Source organism: Wallemia mellicola, assembly GCF_000263375.1.
Source record: "Wallemia mellicola CBS 633.66 unplaced genomic scaffold WALSEscaffold_2, whole genome shotgun sequence".
Taxonomy (NCBI): Eukaryota; Fungi; Basidiomycota; class Wallemiomycetes; order Wallemiales; family Wallemiaceae; genus Wallemia; species Wallemia mellicola.
Window position 1 is genome coordinate 597098 of NW_006531959.1, and position 20652 is coordinate 617749.

Below are 20652 nucleotides of genomic sequence, written 5' to 3' on the forward strand. Positions count from 1 at the left end.
TCGCGTGATCCTCGATGGAATTAAGGAAATAGTGAATGAAAATATACCACTTGATAGGCAAAATCCTGGCTACATTTTTATATAATTTTTGTACCTTCACCGCCTCAGGATCACCGTCCGCCCGATTTAGATCAATTCGCGTCTGATCTAAAATGTAGAATCTGATCCAACCACGCGCGCGTATTTAGAGCCCAAACCATCTCTCTTTTCAGTTCATCAAACATCTACTTGAAGTAAATTAAAATGGCCAGAACAAAGCAAACAGCACGTAAATCAACTGGTGGTAAGGCCCCACGTAAGCAACTCGCTACCAAGGCAGCAAGAAAGACAGCCGCTCCACAAGCAGCTGGTGGTGTTAAGAAGCCACACCGTTACCGTCCAGGTACTGTCGCCCTCAGAGAAATTCGTCGTTACCAAAAGTCCACCGAATTGCTCATTCGTAAATTGCCATTCCAACGTCTTGTTAGAGAAATTGCTCAAGACTTCAAGACTGACTTGCGTTTCCAATCATCTGCAGTCATGGCTCTTCAAGAAGCTAGTGAAGCATACCTTGTCTCACTTTTCGAAGACACCAACTTGGCAGCTATCCATGCAAAGAGAGTTACTATCCAACCAAAGGATGTTCAACTCGCCCGCAGACTTCGCGGTGAGCGCGTCTAAACGCGTCTAACTTAGACAAACCTTATTATACACCTATGAAGGACATCATGTAACTTATTGTACTGTACAATTATGCATCTTAAAATAATTACGTTCAAATAACACTTGCAATTTAAATGTGCATTTTCATAAATATGGAGTAGTCTATGATGCGCCTACATTTAAGTTAAACACCAACGGATAAGGTGGTTGCCATGACGAGAGTAGAATGTCTATCCCAGATCTCTTGAATTTTTACTAAAAGAGCAGCGCAATTCTTATTCTCATCCGTACTTTCAAGTAAATCATAGGCGTTCTCGGCCCATCGTCTTAACAATGGTAATTTCGAACTCTCAGCGAGTGTTCTACCTCCCTCTATGTCATTCGAGAGACTAACAACTGCTAGTGCAACATTTACAGAGGCTGCTATGGTATATTGAGGTAGAGCCAAGATCAATTCCAATGACTCTAATGCGAGAATGTGTATAAACTCAGGTGCGTTCCTAGCTGACCATAACATTAAGGCTAAGGTCTGTAATAAAGGTCCTAAAAACTCTTTATCCAATCTAACACGTGCTTGACTATTGAGTGCGAACCAAATCTCATTTATAAGCGGCATAATGAAAAATTCACTGGCTATTTGGTTGAATCTCACGTTTTGTACTCTAGACTGACGATCTACGAGACGGTATTCCTCTAGAGCATTAGACGGTGTTTCCGTATTTTCAACAATCAGTGGTTTTGAGGGTTTACTTGATTGTAATTTCAGTTTCCTCTCTCGTGCAACGTTGGGCATGTCATTGCCGGCCTTGATTCTCGCATCCGATATACTAGTCTGTGAGAGACTCTTCAAGATAGCTTCGACTTCTGAATGATTTGCGACATTTTCAGGTATAGCTTTCCTTGTTGTAGTTTCCGTCTTAGTTATAGGAGTTGGTATTCCACTAGATAGTTCGCGAACACCTAATCCTATAGCTTGGAGAGCATTTATACGCTGTCTCAATGAGATGGATGTGCTGAAAAGATGCTGAATGAGACACCTGAGGTGATTAGCGATGTGATTCCTGGATAATGTACAACTTACAATGCTGCACGCTGAGGCGAGCAAACAATTAATACTCTCAGGGCTTCACTGCGCAATTCTTCAAATCCATCCAATCCAAACTGGTCTTGTATGGTCAGCAAAGTGAAAGCCAAATTGTTGGAATTCTCGAGAAGCTCCCTGTGTTCGCGTTTGTCATTAATTAAGGCAGCTGCCCATTTGAGTGCGACTTCCTCCAATACGGCTGCTTCATTACCCTCTTTGCCGTCATGTCTAAGCATATCATTCAGTTCAGCTATGTATACAGGTCTGTTGACTTTGCGTTTAGACAGTATCGTCGGATCATTAGCTGCCTCTTCATCATCACTGTCTGGCTTATTGATATTGAATTTGTCATAATCGATTTCATAGCCTTCTATAGAATCATCGCTGTCGCTATCATTATGTTGAGTGATGGAGATGTCATCCGCTGATGTTTCTGATTGCTCCTCTTCGAGATGTTGTATAGGCGCACCACCATCATCGACTCTCGACCTGTCGACTAATTGTATAAGACGCTGGATCTCGTTCCTCCCTGGACCGCTACCTGAAAAGGCACCATCTCCAAACGTCAATCTATCAACGCCATCATAGTTTGCGAGATATTGTGCAACCAACATACCTAACAATCTACCGAAGGGATTAGGAAGCGACAAGTATGATGGTATGGCATGGGTAACATTGCTATCATTTAGAAGTGTATTTGGTATTTGCCTCTTAACACCTTCTTTCTGTATAAGGAGGAGAATCATAGTTGAGTACATTGTAAGCTGATCAACTGGTACTCTCTTTATGAATGACGGATTCGTCCAAATGTTAAGTATGCTTGTGAAGATGTTGAATGATACTTTCGATTGTGATATCCACAATGTGAGTGCGCGCACAATTCTTTCGTCAAGAAGCACCTTACTTCCACTGATAAGTACATCCGTAATGAATGTTGACGTGTTTTCGTCAATGTTACCCCACATTTGAACCAGCGAGTGAGCTATTTGCTTAACATCTCTGTTTGAATCCTTAAGTGCATTGAGGAATTCTTCAAAATAAGTTGCTATTTGAGCAGGTGTAAGATCCAAAAGCGCTAAACGTAGATTATTACAGCTATTGTTGTGCTTATCATAATATTTCAGAGTTACACTCCAAAATGACTTGAACCTGTCGCTATACCGTGTAAAACCTAGCAAATGAAGGCGTTCAAGAGGATAACTTGGTGTACTGCAAGTCGTGGAAAGTGTGGATAAATAATCTTTAGTAAACTTTGCCATAAAATTGCTATATATTGTCAGAGCTTGTCAACCTATCGCATTGCACTCACTCTGATTCAAGTATAGAGGGGAGATGTACGGACGCTTGCGATAAACGTGCATAGAGATTACTTAAACGCGTTGGTAGACGCAGCAAATTGTCTATAGATTGGTCATCTCCTGCGTTCTTAAAGATGTTTATCTTGACAGTCAATAGCTCGATCAAGAAGAGACAGAAAGTGATATTATTAATAGGAGAGCTATTAGATAACTCGCTCGTAGTGTAGGATATTACATCTCTAAATCTGCGCTCGCTATTGATAATCAACAATTGACGCAATTCATCGTCAATTTTTAATTCACGGGTGTAATTTGGTAAGAGATGCTGTAGAGAATGCAAGAAGAGCTTGTCAGATGCTCTACCACTTCTAAGCTGCTCCTTGAATATGGAGAGATGGTCATCTAACATGATGGTACAACATCAAGGTGAGGCCTAATAGCGTTTAAATCAGTATTAAATAATACATTTATAATCTCCCATTTATTTATTGTATATTTTATTCTTTATCTAGAAAGTAAAAGATTTTATTTTTGAACTTCCGCCTCAGATTTGATCAAGGCTCACGCTCTTCTCTTAGGCAGCTTACTCCATCTTCGAAAATGGTGAGAATTGAATAGAGTCTTTTAAAAAAATGCTTATATCGTATAGCCAACTCGTTTGCACAAGACAAGGAAGAGCCGCGGTCATGTCTCCGCCGGGTATGGTAGAATTGGTGTAAGAGGAAGTTTTTCTAGAGAAGACTGTATACTCAATAGACTTTTTAGAAACACCGTAAGCATCCAGGTGGTCGTGGTTTAGCTGGTGGTCAACACCACCACAGAACCAACTTCGACAAGTACCACCCAGGTTACTTCGGTAAGGTTGGTGACCGTCACTACCACCTCAAGCACAACGTCTACTGGAGACCAGTCCTCAACATCGACAAGATCTGGTCTTTGGTTTCTGAGCAAGACAAGTCACAAACCGAGAAGAGCGATTTGGTTCCAGTTGTTGACACCCTCGCACACGGTTTCGGTAAGGTCCTCGGTAAGGGTCGCCTCTCCAAGCCAGTCATTGTCAAGGCTAGATTCGTCTCTGAACTCGCTGAAAAGAAGATCAAGGAAGCTGGCGGTGTCGTCGTTCTCACTGCTTAAGTGAAGAGTTGTACTAACTATTTGAACTCGCTTTTGAACGTATAAGAACTGTTTTATGTGCTTCTGTGTATTTTTACGTGAGTTTCGAAAATTGCTCTGACATGGAAAAATTTTCAAGTTGTATAAAGGCAAGCTAGCTTATTACATTTCAAAGCATAATCTATATGCATGATTGTGTGTCTAAATTATACAAAAGTTCGAAAAGAAATTATTCCAAAAAAATCCTTGAGTCTATTTATTTCACCAATCGTAACTCTCAGAGTGTGCAAAAAGTCGTCTCGGGAGATTTTCATCTCCAGTAGCTATCTTGAGCTCAATTGAGGAGCACTCATTCATTGTATCAAACATGAAATCGCCTGGTCCACAAACAGATACTGCAAGATCACCACCTTGGGCAGCAGCAGAAGTATTCCTTATGATGCTCTTCACATCGGGCCTTCCTTTGACAAAGCTGTAGAATTTGTCGTCATGTACCAATTCCTTCTCAACGTCGGCGTTACCAGTGATGTGAATAGTGATATTCAGATTATCGAAGCTTGTGTAACTAGACAACTGCTTGAATGTCTGACTGAACCAATCAAGGGACTCAGTCGATCTGATTGTCCATATGAAATCAATATATTCGATCAAAGTCTCTGATCTTTCCATCTTTCTCATCAGATCGAGCAAAATACTGATATTGGCATTAACACCAGTTCCTCCACTTAGCAAGAGTACGCGAGAGTATCCATCTAACGGGGTTGGCAAACCACCGTACGGTCCATCAATTAAAACTGGTATGGTTTGTTTCCCAGATTGTGCCTTCGAGTTGAGTTTACCAGTGATACCTTTTTTGCCTCGCAGAAGCAATTGCATTATGTTAGAATTACTATGCACATCAAGTGATGGAATCGAAGAAATAGTAAACGGATGACTTTCAATTATGTTGATAGTCGGAAAACGAAGGTAAATATTTTGAGCTGGCTTCCATCTAAGTGGAGTGATTATGCGTAATCTAACAATATCATCCGCATGGGAGTGAAGTTGGGCATCATGCCATTTGAACTCATTAGCCCAGAATGTTATGAGTATTCTGCCAACCCATGACCAGATAAGTACACCAGTGGCCATAAACATATGATGCCATGTTGCCGGGTACATAACATCAACGTGGATGAACATCCAAACAAGAAAGAATATTGTTGAAACGACATGTTGTATAACAAAGAACTCGTAATTCAATTTTCTGAAATATCCCATACTTGAAATCACAATCCAAATGAGTGCAACTAATGGTGGTATGCCATTCCAGAATTGTTCAGTTCCATCGTAGTACTTCTTGAGGAAGAATCTAGCCAATTTTGTGCCCCCAAGCTGATATCCTTGTTGATAAGGTTCGATTATAAAAGGAATGGTGTGAACTACTGACAAGAAAAGTATTATTTGTGCGCCATATTGGTGATACACTTGTAGACGCTCATGACTGATTCCTGTAAGAAAACTGATTGGGTTTACACGTGAACCCATAGCGAAAACAGGGACGATCAAACCGAGTGCCATCCAGCCTGATCTGACGCCTAGAGGTGGTGATCCCCATTCTATGCCCGCTCGATAGTATGGGAAAACTGCAAATGACCACACTGTTGTCCAGATAAAGAAAAATGACAACAAGAGCATTGGGAAAGTATATGGAAAGTAAAAGCCACCAAGTCTAAGACGATTGTAGTGCATCGCACGACAAAACGCCGCTATTCTATTGAAAAAGCCAAGAGACGTGCCCCTCATCATTCTTTTCGAGAACGATAAGTATTTGACATATTGAACAATGATTACTATTATGAGTATAGCTGTATAACCCATTGCTATACCCAATGCATACTTTTCCTAGGTATTGTTAGATTACTACACCGAACGTATCAAATCTACTTACAGCCACCCACCAATTATCTTTATCAATTGATGCGGCTTTCCTCTCGTCGGTTGTGTGGCATTCCGTGTACCCCGGTATACAAACTGCCATTTCGATGAACGATGTCGCCAAGTAAGATGGGCTGTCAAATTTACTAATAAGGGGACGCGAAAATTCTGACTGTGTAAGTACATATAAGTGTGTGTTCTATTGCAGTTTCTAGGGTGTGCCGAAGGTAATTTCATCTCTTACTAGATTATTGATCATCTCTATGGCTAGATAGAACGTTGATAATGACATAGTATCGATGGTAGTACTATACGTATTCTTCAAATCAGATCCGTCCGACGTGGTGACGATCATAAGCATCCTTAAGCTTATATCTTCCGTAGTAGCAGGATTGGTGGTAAAATGGTATAAAATAAAATACTATATCTATTCGCTATTTAAGATGTTTTATTTTTTCCTGTCCTCTCCGCCTTCAATTATATGATTCATCGTCGACTGGAGGCAAGTTTAGGATCAGCCTGAAACAATGAGGCATTTTCAAAATGTATGAAAAGAGAGCTTGAGAAATGCTAGCAAGAATATATATGAACTGCGGATTTATATGTATATTTATATCACTATAATTAGTGTTTCTGCTGTAAATAGATCCATTTTTGATAGTATGTAGACTAGACTTCATAGCACCGAAGTATGGATATGCATAATTCAATAATTTAGTATTTATAATGGATTTATCCCTGAAGCCACATCATAAATTATTATGATGTAAAAAAAGTAGCCATGAAAATTTATCTTCTACGTGATAAATCCATAATGAGGTGCAAGCAAATATGTAAAATTGGATGTTAAAGTATCACAAATGAACTGAAATTACTAATGGCGAGTTAGGATGACAGAAAGTAATGATCGTCGTTATGTCATCCATTACTGTCTCCCATATGAGTGGCAAGATGAGTTAACTGGTGAATTGTTACTTATATCATATTAAATCTATACTCTAAATAAAAAAAGTTTCCCTCGATGGATCTGCAAGGCGGATGATTTTCCGAGGAACAGTATGGTGTGATACTGAAAAGCACTATAAAGAGTGTATAATATAGAAAAAAAGAGCATGTTTCACGAATAATTTTTTAATTTTCATCATTACTTAATATTACAGTCTAAGTGACGGTGGATAGACTGCTCATCATATGCTGATCATCTTCCACCAGTACGACGATGTCGAAAAGACCAATCGACAACCAATTTGAGAGGAATAGCAGATTGAAATTATCAGTTTTTAGATTCTCTGGTAATTTATTGAGAGATTCTTCAGCTCAACTACCGTTAGTATCTTATCGTTCTTGATTCTTTATTAACATTCTACAGTCTATACTCCATAAATATTAGACAGCATGCTAAGAATGCACGCGTATGTTCTTTTAGAGAAAAAGGTGCGTTATAGCTTAATAACTTCTCTGCACACATTTCTAAATTGCAAATCAGTCGATCGAAGGCCAATAGATCCGCCACCGATTATACAAATACACACAGATGAATATGATAAGAGGTTTGTTTACCCCTTTAGCCAAATTTACATTTGCTAATCAACTTGACACAGCGAATTTCATCAATCAACAGCCTTTTTTATGACAGCAACCCTTATTCAACCGTATGGTGATGATTTGAATGAAGTTTACAGCCAGAAAAACGTTCGTGCTACGGCGGGTATCACCGTACAAACACCGACAAAGTTAAAAGATGAGAATGGTACAGGTATGTTTTTTTATATTAAACTTTTTATAGCGCTATTAACAAGCTTTAGATGGTTCGTTTTGTATTTGGAACCACATTTCAGTCCGACAGGAAGGTGAATTTAGGTTATACTTCAGACTTTTTGAGAGGCGCGATCTGGATATCGTGCAAGTTGCAAGCACTATCTCAGATATTTTCGCAGTACACAGTCCAAAAAATTTCCCTGGAATGTCCGAATCGAGTTATTTAACAAAGTGTTTAGCCAGTCAAGGAGTTAGGATAAGGGTTAGAAAGGAGAATAAGGCTTTGAATAATAAGATAAATGATATAGATACTGATAATATATCTTCTTCATATGTTTCCCGATCGTCAAGCAACGTTACTGCCAATAGCAACACTGTATTCAATTATGTACAACATCAACATTCATACCTACAACCCCAGGATATACATCTTCCAAGGCTATTACCCCCTATTCAATCGCCCCATAGCACCCCAATTTCACCATCACCTCTTCATCAGTCATATATACCTTTTAGCAACTCATCTAGCTATACTATCCCGCATTCTGGAGTCCGTAGGATATCACAGCCTCCACGACCATTACCACCTGAAAAGAAAAATGATGAGTTGAGCAGCAGGCTCAACGACAGTTTGATTGATAGGCTAAGTGACAGGTTAAGCTCCAGGACGTTACCAGATCCTATCAGTTCGCTTGGTCATATAAATCAGCAACACCAGCAGCAAGAACAACGACAGAAACAAGAACAAGAACAGCAGCAACAGCAACAGAGTAAAGGCAACATCTTCCAACTTTTAGATGCCGCAAGGACATTAAACGAAGATGAAACGGATTTGAACGTGAATTGAGAAATCACAAAATCCTATTAAAGAGCTTTTATCATCATTCTTTACATAGAACATATACATACATCATTTCCTATGTAAGGGAGATTCAATGCATAATATTTTACAGGAACTTTATGCAAATCTAATAGTTAAACAAGTCTTGAGAGATGTTGAAAAAGTCATATGGAGATGCTTTATTAAGTGATTCTTCTATATCTGCAAAAAAGTTATCGAGTGCGTTGGAGAAATGTGGTTGCAAGTACTGTAACGTAGGTAAATTAATAGTGTACTCAGGAGTTGGGCTACTGAATTGCCCATATTGGCTATCGAAAACATTGAAAGTATTCTCTGAACTACTAGTAATTGAGGTTATGTCCGAATAATATACAGGGTTGAGAGTTGTTTGAGGAAGTGTCATGTCCGGGATATCTGGAACTTCTATATAATTAGTATCGTTATACGTAAGTAATTCTACATTAGGCAATTCGGATGATACTGTTGCCGTTGAGGTTGATTCTGAGTTGACTGAATTAATACTCTGAGTTGTAGTTTTTCTTGGACGACCACGTAATCTACCATGAGGTTTGTTTTCCTTACTTGTTTGCTTCTTTTTACATGAGTCACCTTGTTTCACGGTATAATTTTTCCGTGGCGAAAACTTGTAGTCAGGCCAAAGTATCTTATGCATCTCCTTCTCTTTCTCTGCTAATTGCTTGAAATGGGTTTTGACATCATCTGTCTCTTTAGCCCAGAGTTCTGATATGGCAGCAGACAAAGCGCGCATGCCAACGCCATCTCCGCGGCGACGTCTAAGCTCTTTGCTTTTATTTGTGCGATAGATGATCCATGCGCTGGGATGAGGTATTATTATGACAGCCTATGTTCCCAATAAATCACACTTACTTTCGTGGACGCGGCACCTCTGCTTTTGGGTTTTTGAGCGACTTACGAGTCTTTCTGACCCTCTTTGGTGGCTGAGGAGGTGATACTGGAGCTGAATTCACATTCTCTGGTGTGTACGGCTCGCGATCGAGCTCCTGCTCAAGTGCAAGTTCAAGTTCGTGTTCAAGTCCTTGTGTGAAATCTTGCTCTACATCAAAGCCTATCTCTTTATCCTTATCAAACAGGCTCCTTGGCTCTTCCAGCGCGTTGCTAAAACTCATTTGCTTTCTTTTTGACGTGTTTATGTCTATTTTTATTTTAGATTATAATGGGGTTAGACAATAAACCCACTTTGTGACATTAAAGATACAACCTTCAGCCATTTTCGGCATCCCACTCCGCATAGGAGGCGCAATTCCTAACAATGGCCATTGTTCTCTGGCCAAGTAGGAAATTTAAATATTCCCAAAATAACTTGTATTGGTTTGTAGAGAGAACCTGAATTCATATATCCCGCTAAAGTTCCCACTTCTTTCCTTTTCTCGTTGGTGAGTAATGAGTCTGAATCAATCTGCGAACCACACAATGGAGACGTTCCTGCATGAGCGGATGTTTGGTATGCATGTTATCTACACAGAAATGCGTGTATTTTTTGACTACTTGAGTAGATCAATTGATATAATTATGATCTTTATTAATTTTATCGCATTTTTCTTTTTTGTCTACCCCATTGCGCTAATCTCTTTGATTGAGAGAATCCCCCAGTTCGCTTCGCCGAGTTTCTTAATATTAATTTTTGGAATTTGTAAAATCATCAGATTACCTACTTAAATTATATGCATATGTTAGCGTTATGATACTCGCTACGCATGTGTGTGGCCTGCGTTGCAAATCGTTACATGGTTATGACGTCTGCAGGTACGATCAGATAATGAGCATCGAATATGCGTGAATACGTTGAATAGAAGTTGAATGATTTGTCTAATACCCCTAGAAAATGTGTCACCTACTAACTCATCCTACTAACTCATTGGTATTTTAGAACCTCTTTGAGGAAAAAACTGTCTGAGTATTAAGAATAGAAATTGTTGTAAATAATTATTCCACAGTATTTCTCTTAGTAAAAGCTATCTAGCTTAGACTATGACCACATTGCCAGGAGACGGCAGTGTGAAAATTGAACAGGTACGAAACCAGGAATGTGGATGTATAATTGATTATTTCTCTATGAAATAATATAAATTTTCTTCTAACCCCATTAATTATTTCGACGCTGATTGACATCATAACATACTCCGATACTTTACACCTTGACCCAAACCATCATATCTAACGCTGGTTTAATGGCTTTATTATTATCTACTTAAGAAAATATTATAGTCAAACAAATAAATAAACAACTCAAAAATGTTTCCCAGCTCGGCGTACGCCATCAAACCAGAAACCAATGTATTTGAAGAGACTTGCAAGGAGCAAAATTCGAAGGCATATAATGACCTACTCCCTATCACAGGCTTTGATTTATTCCGTAGGTTCTTATTTAACAGAAAGTTATTCTAATTGGTGAGACAATAGGTAATTACAGTTTTGCAGGCACTGATCTAAACTATCAATCTGTATCTCTACCGCAATTGCAAATCAACACTCAACAATCCACTCAGCTGCCAAATCAGCTACCAGATCGTAGAGGATCAGACGAGACTACCAGCAGCAATAATAGCGATTACAACCATGCTAATAACCGCACCGTAAAGCCACGTAAACAATCATACAATAGCATAGTTAGTGATGACGTCGACGTGCCAGCTATAATGAAGCCGGTCGGTAGACGTGGAGATGCTTCATTACACATCGCTGAGGACGGAAGAATGCTGACTAAAGAAGTATGTACTAATAACAACTAATTTACTATGAACGCTAACAACATGATAGGAGCAGAGGAGGCTTAGTACCGAGAGAAATCGACTTGCTGCAGCGAGATGTCGTAAACGTGAGTAGTTATTTTGATAATAAATAACCTAATAAATAATTTACCTAGGTAAGAGCTTATGGACTCGCAGTCTTCAAGATGAAGTTGACAACCTGCTAAATGAGCAAAAGAATCTCAAAGAGGAGAAAGAAAAGCTCACTAATGAAGTACAAGAGTTGAGAGACACTGTATCTGAACTTATGAATCAATCAGTATCAACAAATTCCAACTACTTATCAAACAACCTTCTCTATTAAAGTTGCTAGTAACCAAATCTACTTCCTAGCGTCACAAACGATGCTCGCTATAATAATTATGGTTGTTGTATTTATCTAATTACGCGCATTTAAATGTATTGATCAGTTTTTTATTGTCAAATACATGACGATCTAAGTACGTCACGCAGGTTTTCCCAATACCTTCTTTTTCGAGGGCCTGTGATTAATGAATGATAAGGCCAATATGAGTAGTGAGGATAAGGTTTCTCAATTAGAGTCTTTTATCAATGAGGGTGACCCTCAGATAAGAATTGATAGTAATCCAAAGATGTGGTACGGTAAGTTTAGGTGACAATTTCAATATAAGAAAAGCTGAAAAAAAAGATAAGAAATGGCTGAGTTGGGTTTAAATCCATTAGATGATCTTCTTCAGCCGTTTAATCCAACTATACCAACTTGTGATTCTCTACTAACTTCGAGTACAAGTACCTCATATCAGCCAACTCCTAGTAATACAAATACACCAGTAGAGGTTACCCGTCCATATGAAAATCTACTTGAAGCAGTATCTTTGAAAAAGCCCGTTGTAAATATGAATCAAGGCTATTATTAAGATATACTGACGTTCTCTACAGGGACGCGCAGGTGATAAGACTTTACACGTTAATGCAGATGGTCAAGAGCTAACGGAAACTGAAAAGAAAAAAGTAGCGTTGTCTCGTAATAGAGACGCAGCATTGAGGAGTCGCACGCGTAAAAAGCTCTGGCTGACAGAACTCGAACAAAAAGTCGAGAAATTGAAAGGTGAACAGTCAGAACTATTGTTTGAGAAGAGTACACTTCAAGAAAAGATTATTGCACTTAAAGAGCAAATAGTCATACTAAAAGAGGAACTTCTGCAAACGCAAGGGTATTCCTACCCTGTTTTATAGTTCGCTCTATTGATACAACGAAACACTTGATCAAGGGCATCTCCAAAAAATAAGTTTCATCCGTTCGTTCCTCGCGGAACTTGTTAGATTTTTCTATTAAGGGCTCGTGTTACAATAATTAAGTTTCGTATACTTGTAATTTGAAACAAGACATTTTTCTATAACACAGAAATTCTAGTGAGGATTTATGTTAGCAACCTACAAACATGTTTTATCTAAAAAGTCTTGGTAGAATCAATCTGATTGATTAAAATTGATCGTAATATATCAAGGTGTTCCTAGTAACCTCCCATGACTGGTATTTGCGGCTTTTTGCAAATATATGTAGATGAATACGTACAGTGTATCTAATTGTACCATTTAGGGGCATCGTTGGCTCGTTTAAGGCCTCCCCATGTATATACGATTAGATGACGTTTATGATCTCATTGAAGAAGTTCATCATCACGTGTTAGCTTGGGTGCATAAATTTATTCTATATAAGCGCTAGTTCACTTTCATCTTCATCTTCATACCTTAATAATGTTCTTACGTACACTTACGACAACCGCACTAGCTAGCTTATTAGGCTCAGTACTAGCATTAAACAATGGCGTAGCTGTTACACCTCAAATGGGCTGGAATAGGTATGTTCAGTTCAGCTGCTATTCCTCTCTAAGACCTTAACAGCTGGAATTCGTTTGCATGCGAAATAGACCAAGACTTGATTACACAATCAGCGCAAAAGTTGGTCGATTTAGGACTCAGAGATTTAGGCTACACCTATGTTGGTATAGATGATTGCTGGCAGGCAGACGCGAGGGACCCTGAAACGAACAAATTATCTTACAATGCAGAGAAGTTCCCAGATGGAATTAAAGGCGTCGCTGATCAAGTTCATGGTTTAAATCTCAAGCTTGGTATTTACTCGAGCGCTGGTACACTCACATGCGGACGCATGCCCGCATCTTTAGGCTACGAGACTGAAGACGCGTCTAGTTACGCAGAATGGGAGGTAGATCTTCTCAAGTACGACAATTGTTTCAATCAAGGCCAATCTGGTACTCCAAAGTTATCTTATGATAGATACAACGCTATGTCACAAGCATTGAATGCGACCGGAAGACCAATTGTATACGCAATGTGTAATTGGGGTGAGGATGGGCCTTGGAATTTTGCAACTACAATCGCTAACAGCTGGCGTACAACTGGTGATATCACTGATAGTTTCACCGGTGAAGATGATCGCTGTCCTTGTAAAGGAAATGAAGGATTAGATTGCAAACTAGCTGGATACCATTGTTCTATTACTAATATACTCGAAAAATCAGTAAGCTTAGGCCAAAAGAGCTTTTCTGGCGCTTGGAACGACCTCGATGGCTTGGAGGTTGGTGTAGGAAACCTCACAGCTACACAATCACGCTCACACTTTACTATGTGGGCATTCATGAAGTCACCACTTATGATTGGCGCAAACCTTGAGACAATAGATGATGAATCCCTCGAAATACTAAAGAATAAGGCGGTAATTGATGTCAACCAGGATGCGGGTGGTGATGCCGCTTTCAGAGTATGGAAAAGAGAAGTAGGAGATGGAGATGTACAGCTCTGGTTAGCGGAACTCTCCGATGATAATTATGCGATCGCTGTTTTGAATACGTCATCTAATGAGCAAACAACAGACGTCCAGTTTGACGAATTGTTCAGAGGAATAGACTTCAAGTCTGGAGAAAGAGAAGCTACTTGGAATATAACCGACTTATGGCAAAAAGACGGTGAAAACTGGGGATTAAACCTTGGTAGCGTCAGCGGTGCTATCGGTGAAATATCGGTTGAACCATTTGGTGTTGTCGCGTATAAGCTTGAGAAAGCAAATTAATAATGTATTCTCTAATAAGTTCAGATAAACTTTTCTTGTATTTTAAATTCCTTGAGAAATTTGATTTTGTTCCGGCTTGCGCTTACTCAGGTTGTGATGGAGAATCCGGGGAAAGAAGAAGGAGAGAGACCGACGAGAGCTGTAGGTGTTTAGTTAAATATAATAACCCTGTGCTTATATTTCCCTTAGTGTGATGGCTGCAGGTGCGTATTTCTTATCAGATTGATTGTTACTTAACAGAAACAAGGAAAAAGAAGATAAAGTAAGTACTATTGATATTATTTAGTCTCCTAATCAATTCAGATGCAATGGTCCAGCTAAACATCCAGATAAATGCACTAACTGTACAGTCAGTAACACGGCTTGCTTGTACAACGAGCCTGCTCCTAAACGTGGATTCACAGTCAGCTATGTTAGAGAATTAGAGCGTAAAGTAGCCCTGTATGAGGCTTTAGTCGAGAAGTTAGCCCCAGGGAGAAATCTCAACGAAGATGTCGAAAGAGCGAGCAACAGTTCGCCGATGTTTCCACCTAAGAGGAATTATAATAGTAGCAGTGACATGGATAGATATTCGTCAGCTTCGAGTACGACAATACCAATGACGAATATCATGTCCCGGGACCCCTCCATGACGACGTACAGGGAAGAACCAGAACAGTCAGACAACTCAGACGACGAGATGTTCGAATCGCCCGCAATGGGCCTGCACGATGATCATGACGAATCCAGTACAGATAGGATGAGGTACTTTGGTAGCGTCAAAGGTTTACTCGTGAAAGTCAAACAATACACAGGACCTTCGACACCTCCGTTGTCAACGCAACAAAGACCAGAATACTGGAATACACACGAAAAACTTGAAGAGGATAGCTACATCGAACCATATGTTAATGAAGATTTTGGTGATGAGCGACTTTATATGTTATTAGTTGAGATTTACTTTGATAAAGTAAATAGTACACTTCCATTACTCAATAAAAAGAGGTTCGTTGCAGAAATCAGTCAAAGGAAGTTAGAGAGGAAGTTTGCTAGCATACTCATCTTGGTTTGTGCCTTGGGTGCACTCTACTGTGATGACCAACGAGTTTTGTTACCTAGCAGAGAACCATTTAGGTTCCTTGCTGGTAGCAGCTTCTTAGCAACTTACAAAAGGAAAGCACCAGATTATAGTTTATCTGCTGCCACATTAGAGGACATACAGGCCCTAATTTTGCTGCAGATGTTTGTTCAACGTAGTACACATCTTAAGAGCAGCTGGAATTTAAACGGTGCTGCGCTTGTCATAGCAGAAGACATCGGACTGCATCTCCAATCTGCATTGCCAGATCAAAGCGATAGAGAATCCAGAAGTCGTGCAATGTATTGTATTTACCTCTTTGACAGGTCCTTAAGCGCGGCATATGGTAGACGTATTCTATGTAAAGATGAAGATCTCGCTTTAGAACTGCCTAAGCCACTTCCTGAGGAAATCGGTAGCGATGAGGAGTTGGCTATTATCTATTTCAATCATATGGTTAAGCTTTATGGAATACAAGGACAAATTATGCAACAAATATACAGTCTCAAGAAAGGCAACGAGAAGAATGATACGCATAAAAGCGTCGCATCTATGAGCTCGAAATTGAATCAATGGCTAGATGCTGTACCAGAACAATTGAAGTATACGGAGAGATGTTGCAATAACTTCATCTTCCAACTGGCTAGTAACCTTAGAATCGCGCATTATAACATTCAAGTGAGTTGATGATAGTTTTGAGTACTAGATTCGCTGAACAAGATGATTTAGATATTCATGTACAAGAACTTTGTACCACACCCTCATACTAAGAAACTTTCAAAATTCAAGATGCAAAGTTTGATGATTTGCGCAAATGCTGCGAGATCTTTGCTTAGCATTTTCAATACTATGGAACTGAAGAGATCAATTGTGCAGAACTATATTGATGTAATGCTCAATTTAAGTGTGAGTAATTTGTTTTATTCATTATCACCACACTAAACCTGATAAAAGCCTTTCAATGCGATTGTCATTTTGATTCTCAGTGCTTGTGAAAGCCGACGGAATGGACAGGATAACCAATCGGATTTAGAGTACATAGAAATTGGCGTTAATATCTTACGTAGAAGGGAGATTAGAGATATTGTCGCTGGAAAATCGTTAGATGTCATTCTGCATCTCATCAAGGCATGTCAGTTGCGAGTAAATACTACCACCAAGCGTCGCCGTAGCAATGTAAGTCTATCATATTACAAATAGCGTCCTTCTTACTTTCATTAGGATATGTATTTGGCAACATCTTCATTAAAGGCTTTGACAGAGATCCCTAGTGCGCAACAGACTAGTGATAGTACTAGTCCCGCGAGAGATGACCAGATGCTTCTGAACAGCATGTTCAACTTTATGCACTCAAATCCTATCAATGCGTTCGACAATGGCACAGAGAATGCGACATTCATAAATTCAACACCTGTCGACAGCGCTGATTTAGAATGGAGTAGCTTCCTATCGTCGGTTTTTCAAGGATCATAAATTTAGATGTATTTTTATAGAACAACGTTCACACTTTTGTAGAAAAAGCAAATTACTCCGTTACGTTTATTTTGTTTTCTCTTGAAATTTCTCAGAGGCATCTGAAACCTTCTTTGCTGTTTCGTGACCGAACTCTTTGGCCTTCTGCGAAGCACTTTCAACGTGAGGTTTTACATCTTCAGCTTTCTCTTCAGCTTTTTGTTTGCCTACTTCTGCATTTCCTTGAGCACTATCAGCAGCTTCAGACATGCCTTGTTTTGCTTCTCCAGCCAGGTCGCTACCTTTTACGTAAACTCTATCACCCGTTGCTTTAGCCTTTTCTTTCATCACTTCTGCTTTCTCTTCTGCTTTCTGTTTCTCATCTTTACCGAAAACAGTTTGTTTGACTGTATTAGCTATAGAATAGCGTATTGGAGTAGTTGTAGCAAAAGATCTTTGAGTTTGACGTGTTATTTGTTTCATAAACATTATCGTTTCTGTCAAAAATGCGTCTCTCCAAGCGGAATAAATAGCCCATTACTGACATCATCCAATTGTGAATCATCAGTTGGTGCAGGTATCATCAGGTCCTTATTGTAAGTTATAAATTGGAAGTTAGCTTAGTTATAAGGACTATGTAACGTATCGATTTACTATCTCCCTAGAACAGAAATCCAGCTGTGTTTTGTTCGCGCTGTCACACTAACCATATTTTTTATGCTAGATGGGTTTTGTGTATATTTGAAATTTTATCAGAATTTTTTAACCTGTAAACACTGTTAAGTCTATTAACTATTGAGATATTTTCTCCCGCAGTAAATTCCGTAACAACATTCCAGTGTCAAGAACGCACACATTAATCAATTGAGCGTGTCGATAGGGTCGTTTCGCCATGACCATTATACCATTCCTGACAGTATCTGTCATTACTACTTGTACGTCTTGCTTGTTCATTAAAGACGTAACTTAGATGACCACATAGACGTTAATAGCGTGCCGATTCCACAACTGCTCGGTGGATCACTAGACTTAAGTGAGTGCTCATATTATTAGTATGACAGTCCCCTAAACACCCTCTAGATGCTGGGAACTTGGAAGCACCAGTGAATGACGGACTTGTAGACAACCTCTTAGGAAACTTGACTTATTGAATACACTATCCTTTTTATTTCCTATCTTGTAGTTGTAATTATCTGCTACTGAGCACCCGGTCCATGAAACATCATTATCTGAGTCAAATTCCTGAAACTCAAATCTACGGATAGAGTTTGCATCCAGACCTTCTTTTTTAAAAAATGGTAAAATAGGAAAATTGTTCCACTTAATACAAACTCGGTCACCAACGAGGATGCCTAAGTAGTTCCCCACATAACCTACCATCATAATTGCTGTACGACGCCATTAGGTGTTTACGTATGAGAAGTTTTTTATAAGTTCTGAATGAAATTGCCGTAAGTTTCACCTCATAGACTTGTTATGCTGTATTAATGGGAACGAACTTCTTACTTACGTCGACGAATCGCTACCGGAAGACGGTGAGTTCACCAGCATCAACAGTATTATCGGAAACGCTATATCCAACTATTTGCAGCAAGGGTTTATCGTATGTTATCAGCATTTGCGAGATACTACCAGACGTTTGAAAGTATTGAGAAACCTGAAAATTCTCAATTAAAATAGATCCAGTAGCTATTCAATTAACTTGAGTAAAATGACATTGTCCCTAAATCTCGTCAAATAACACAGCCATGGGTTACCATTCTTGTGACTACTATGTCGTAATTCTTAAGTCAGATTATCGTAAAATCAGATCTTTGACGTTACGAACGTGAGTTGCAAATCGTATATAAAGCACCTTAATAAGTTCCTCATAAATCTAAATGAGCGGAACTTTATATTAATTTTTAATGAGTTGATGTAGAGATTTGTTAGTCTGTCATCATGGAAATTCTTCTTCACTGTTATGAGACCAGTAAAACTAACATTTCATCGATATATATGTGATTTAATAGGACATGTACATGTCCTATTAAATCACAGTTTCACACTTAGTGAATGATGATATAGATAATAAATACTCCGTGGACTATGAAAAAGTTGCTAATGATGGTGCTCAATAGCTGCCATATGTAATAGCGGTTGCATGGTAAGGTAAAAACGAAACTAAGTCTGGTTCAACATCACTCAAATATCTGAAACATTTGGTTGCCGGAACATACATATATTTAACGCAGCTAAGAAAGCAACACACGAGCTTTTAGATATAGCGATGAAAATTAGAAAGGTCTACCTATCTTAAGACGGGAATAAAACGACAAAGGATGTTTTTCTTATTGCTTTAGGAACGCAGGCAGTTCAATCCAATAAGTTTGAGATTATAGGCCGTCCTATAGCTAAAGACAGATGAATATTCGATATAGAACCGTTTGAATACATACGTTTTATCATCATGCACGCTTATTAAAATCCGTACCGCTTATTATCGCCTCGGGCTGGATGCTCACTCGGTCTTCTCTTTTCACCGAGCAACCATCATGGCAGACCTAGTAAATATAATTAAAGAATACACTCCGGTGTTGTTATCAATATCAAAATATGCTGTAGTGGCTTTAATAGCGCTGAATATGAACTCATTTCCACTTGTTTGGCATTTCAGAACGTTTGGATGCGTATATTGGCACAAGTGGTTTGGCAATCACGAGAGGAGTGTCGGCATAGATCCTTTTAAGACAGTATCAACTAGAAAGTATATAGCGACTATCGACGATTGCGATGCATTTGGATTTCACCTTTCCAACAGCAGCTACGCTAAGAACCTTGACTCAGCGAGGTTAGATGCCTGGGTAGAGCTTAACTATAGGTTATTCAAGGAGGCACAAGTTTGGACCCCTCTCGGAGGTGAGTTTGAGTACATTAGTGTATCATCTCTGATGAAGTGATAGCGTCATCCTATTATTTTGTCAAGGAGATTCCATTCGGTAAGAAATATGAAATCAGAACATCAATTGGCGCGTTCGAACAAGATAAATGGTTTTATTACGTTTCAAAATTCGTTTCGAAGAAATCAAAAAAATCTAAAGGATCAACAAGCACTCCAGCAAATTTAGCTACCGCTGGTTCTCATGCAACAGCACCTGATACCGTATCTGGTACTGCCACGCCAATTGCTAAAGATGAATCGCCAAATAGCCTCATAGCGCAGGCATACAACGAGTTAAGCCCTGACGAAGAATTGAATTGTATAGCTATAACACAATATTGTTTCAAAAGTGGTAGATTGACAGTTCCACCTCCAATCGCTCTCGGCTTGGCTGGTCTAGGTAAAAATGGAGAGAAGAATCACGAAATCTTCAAGAAGTTAGTCAAGGAGCACAAATTGAAGGCCTACCTCAGGGGTGGTTACAAAAAAGATAACCCAGATTTCGCTGATGTTGAGCTCAACATCAATGATTTGGAGATTACGAACTCGACTCGTTTTGAGCCATACAGGGCTTTCACTAACGCCCTTACTAGTTTTAAAACTCACTAGATTGGATACTTTCTCTTTAATTTATGATTTTCATGTAACGTAAGAATTGCTCTTTTGTGACACGCCGAACATCCTCAAAATGTAGACCCATTAATTGAAATACATACAAAAAAACCC

At 39.2% G+C, this 20652-nt stretch overlaps 13 protein-coding genes across 13 annotated transcripts; 9 read left to right on the plus strand and 4 right to left on the minus strand.

Moving 5' to 3' along the window:
- Positions 1 to 215: 215 nt before the first annotated feature.
- WALSEDRAFT_59414 (histone H3) lies at positions 216 to 758 on the plus strand. Its single transcript, XM_006956394.1, has one exon. It carries the CDS (start codon positions 244 to 246, stop codon positions 658 to 660), a length of 417 nt encoding a protein of 138 aa, XP_006956456.1. The 5' UTR covers positions 216 to 243; the 3' UTR covers positions 661 to 758.
- On the minus strand, positions 735 to 3310 carry WALSEDRAFT_59416 (hypothetical protein). The gene is made up of 3 exons (XM_006956395.1): positions 3036 to 3310; positions 1724 to 2992; positions 735 to 1679 (listed from the first exon to the last, which is right to left on the minus strand). Exons 2-3 carry the CDS (start codon positions 2983 to 2985, stop codon positions 827 to 829), a joined length of 2115 nt encoding a protein of 704 aa, XP_006956457.1. The 5' UTR covers positions 2986 to 2992; positions 3036 to 3310; the 3' UTR covers positions 735 to 826.
- A 290-nt stretch (positions 3311 to 3600) lies between these two features.
- On the plus strand, positions 3601 to 4200 carry WALSEDRAFT_31278 (hypothetical protein). The gene is made up of 3 exons (XM_006956396.1): positions 3601 to 3627; positions 3674 to 3739; positions 3790 to 4200. Exons 1-3 carry the CDS (start codon positions 3625 to 3627, stop codon positions 4156 to 4158), a joined length of 438 nt encoding a protein of 145 aa, XP_006956458.1. The 5' UTR covers positions 3601 to 3624; the 3' UTR covers positions 4159 to 4200.
- A 111-nt stretch (positions 4201 to 4311) lies between these two features.
- On the minus strand, positions 4312 to 6518 carry WALSEDRAFT_59419 (hypothetical protein). Its single transcript, XM_006956397.1, has 2 exons — positions 6068 to 6518; positions 4312 to 6021 (listed from the first exon to the last, which is right to left on the minus strand). Exons 1-2 carry the CDS (start codon positions 6155 to 6157, stop codon positions 4399 to 4401), a joined length of 1713 nt encoding a protein of 570 aa, XP_006956459.1. The 5' UTR covers positions 6158 to 6518; the 3' UTR covers positions 4312 to 4398.
- Positions 6519 to 7273: 755 nt separating this feature from the next.
- On the plus strand, positions 7274 to 8749 carry WALSEDRAFT_56291 (hypothetical protein; the record flags this gene model as incomplete). The annotated part of the gene is made up of 5 exons (XM_006956398.1): positions 7274 to 7380; positions 7424 to 7488; positions 7541 to 7604; positions 7656 to 7810; positions 7860 to 8749. 5 exons carry the CDS (start codon positions 7274 to 7276, stop codon positions 8657 to 8659), a joined length of 1191 nt encoding a protein of 396 aa, XP_006956460.1. The 3' UTR covers positions 8660 to 8749.
- WALSEDRAFT_59420 (hypothetical protein) lies at positions 8739 to 9841 on the minus strand. The gene has a single exon (XM_006956399.1). The coding sequence runs from the start codon at positions 9420 to 9422 to the stop codon at positions 8781 to 8783; it is 642 nt and encodes a 213-aa protein (XP_006956461.1). The 5' UTR covers positions 9423 to 9841; the 3' UTR covers positions 8739 to 8780.
- Positions 9842 to 10927: 1086 nt separating this feature from the next.
- Positions 10928 to 11746, plus strand: WALSEDRAFT_27247 (hypothetical protein; the record flags this gene model as incomplete). Its single annotated transcript, XM_006956400.1, has 4 exons — positions 10928 to 11048; positions 11096 to 11403; positions 11453 to 11510; positions 11559 to 11746. The coding sequence occupies 4 exons, from the start codon at positions 10928 to 10930 to the stop codon at positions 11744 to 11746; spliced, it is 675 nt and encodes a 224-aa protein (XP_006956462.1).
- A 43-nt stretch (positions 11747 to 11789) lies between these two features.
- On the plus strand, positions 11790 to 12808 carry WALSEDRAFT_59421 (hypothetical protein). The gene is made up of 3 exons (XM_006956401.1): positions 11790 to 12045; positions 12097 to 12293; positions 12343 to 12808. The coding sequence occupies exons 1-3, from the start codon at positions 11934 to 11936 to the stop codon at positions 12637 to 12639; spliced, it is 606 nt and encodes a 201-aa protein (XP_006956463.1). The 5' UTR covers positions 11790 to 11933; the 3' UTR covers positions 12640 to 12808.
- An 89-nt stretch (positions 12809 to 12897) lies between these two features.
- WALSEDRAFT_59422 (glycoside hydrolase) lies at positions 12898 to 14576 on the plus strand. Its single transcript, XM_006956402.1, has 2 exons — positions 12898 to 13265; positions 13309 to 14576. The coding sequence occupies exons 1-2, from the start codon at positions 13162 to 13164 to the stop codon at positions 14495 to 14497; spliced, it is 1293 nt and encodes a 430-aa protein (XP_006956464.1). The 5' UTR covers positions 12898 to 13161; the 3' UTR covers positions 14498 to 14576.
- A 17-nt stretch (positions 14577 to 14593) lies between these two features.
- On the plus strand, positions 14594 to 18232 carry WALSEDRAFT_67414 (hypothetical protein; the record flags this gene model as incomplete). Its single annotated transcript, XM_006956403.1, has 7 exons — positions 14594 to 14638; positions 14687 to 14700; positions 14745 to 14759; positions 14801 to 16232; positions 16284 to 16460; positions 16509 to 16730; positions 16776 to 18232. 7 exons carry the CDS (start codon positions 14594 to 14596, stop codon positions 17025 to 17027), a joined length of 2157 nt encoding a protein of 718 aa, XP_006956465.1. The 3' UTR covers positions 17028 to 18232.
- WALSEDRAFT_56296 (hypothetical protein) lies at positions 16783 to 18232 on the minus strand. Its single transcript, XM_006956404.1, has one exon. The coding sequence runs from the start codon at positions 17493 to 17495 to the stop codon at positions 17094 to 17096; it is 402 nt and encodes a 133-aa protein (XP_006956466.1). The 5' UTR covers positions 17496 to 18232; the 3' UTR covers positions 16783 to 17093.
- On the plus strand, positions 17899 to 18157 carry WALSEDRAFT_62473 (hypothetical protein; the record flags this gene model as incomplete). The annotated part of the gene is made up of 3 exons (XM_006956405.1): positions 17899 to 17941; positions 17989 to 18039; positions 18087 to 18157. 3 exons carry the CDS (start codon positions 17899 to 17901, stop codon positions 18155 to 18157), a joined length of 165 nt encoding a protein of 54 aa, XP_006956467.1.
- Positions 18233 to 19529: 1297 nt separating the features above from the next.
- WALSEDRAFT_59423 (hypothetical protein) lies at positions 19530 to 20650 on the plus strand. Its single transcript, XM_006956406.1, has 2 exons — positions 19530 to 19904; positions 19949 to 20650. Exons 1-2 carry the CDS (start codon positions 19541 to 19543, stop codon positions 20533 to 20535), a joined length of 951 nt encoding a protein of 316 aa, XP_006956468.1. The 5' UTR covers positions 19530 to 19540; the 3' UTR covers positions 20536 to 20650.
- Positions 20651 to 20652: the final 2 nt, after the last annotated feature.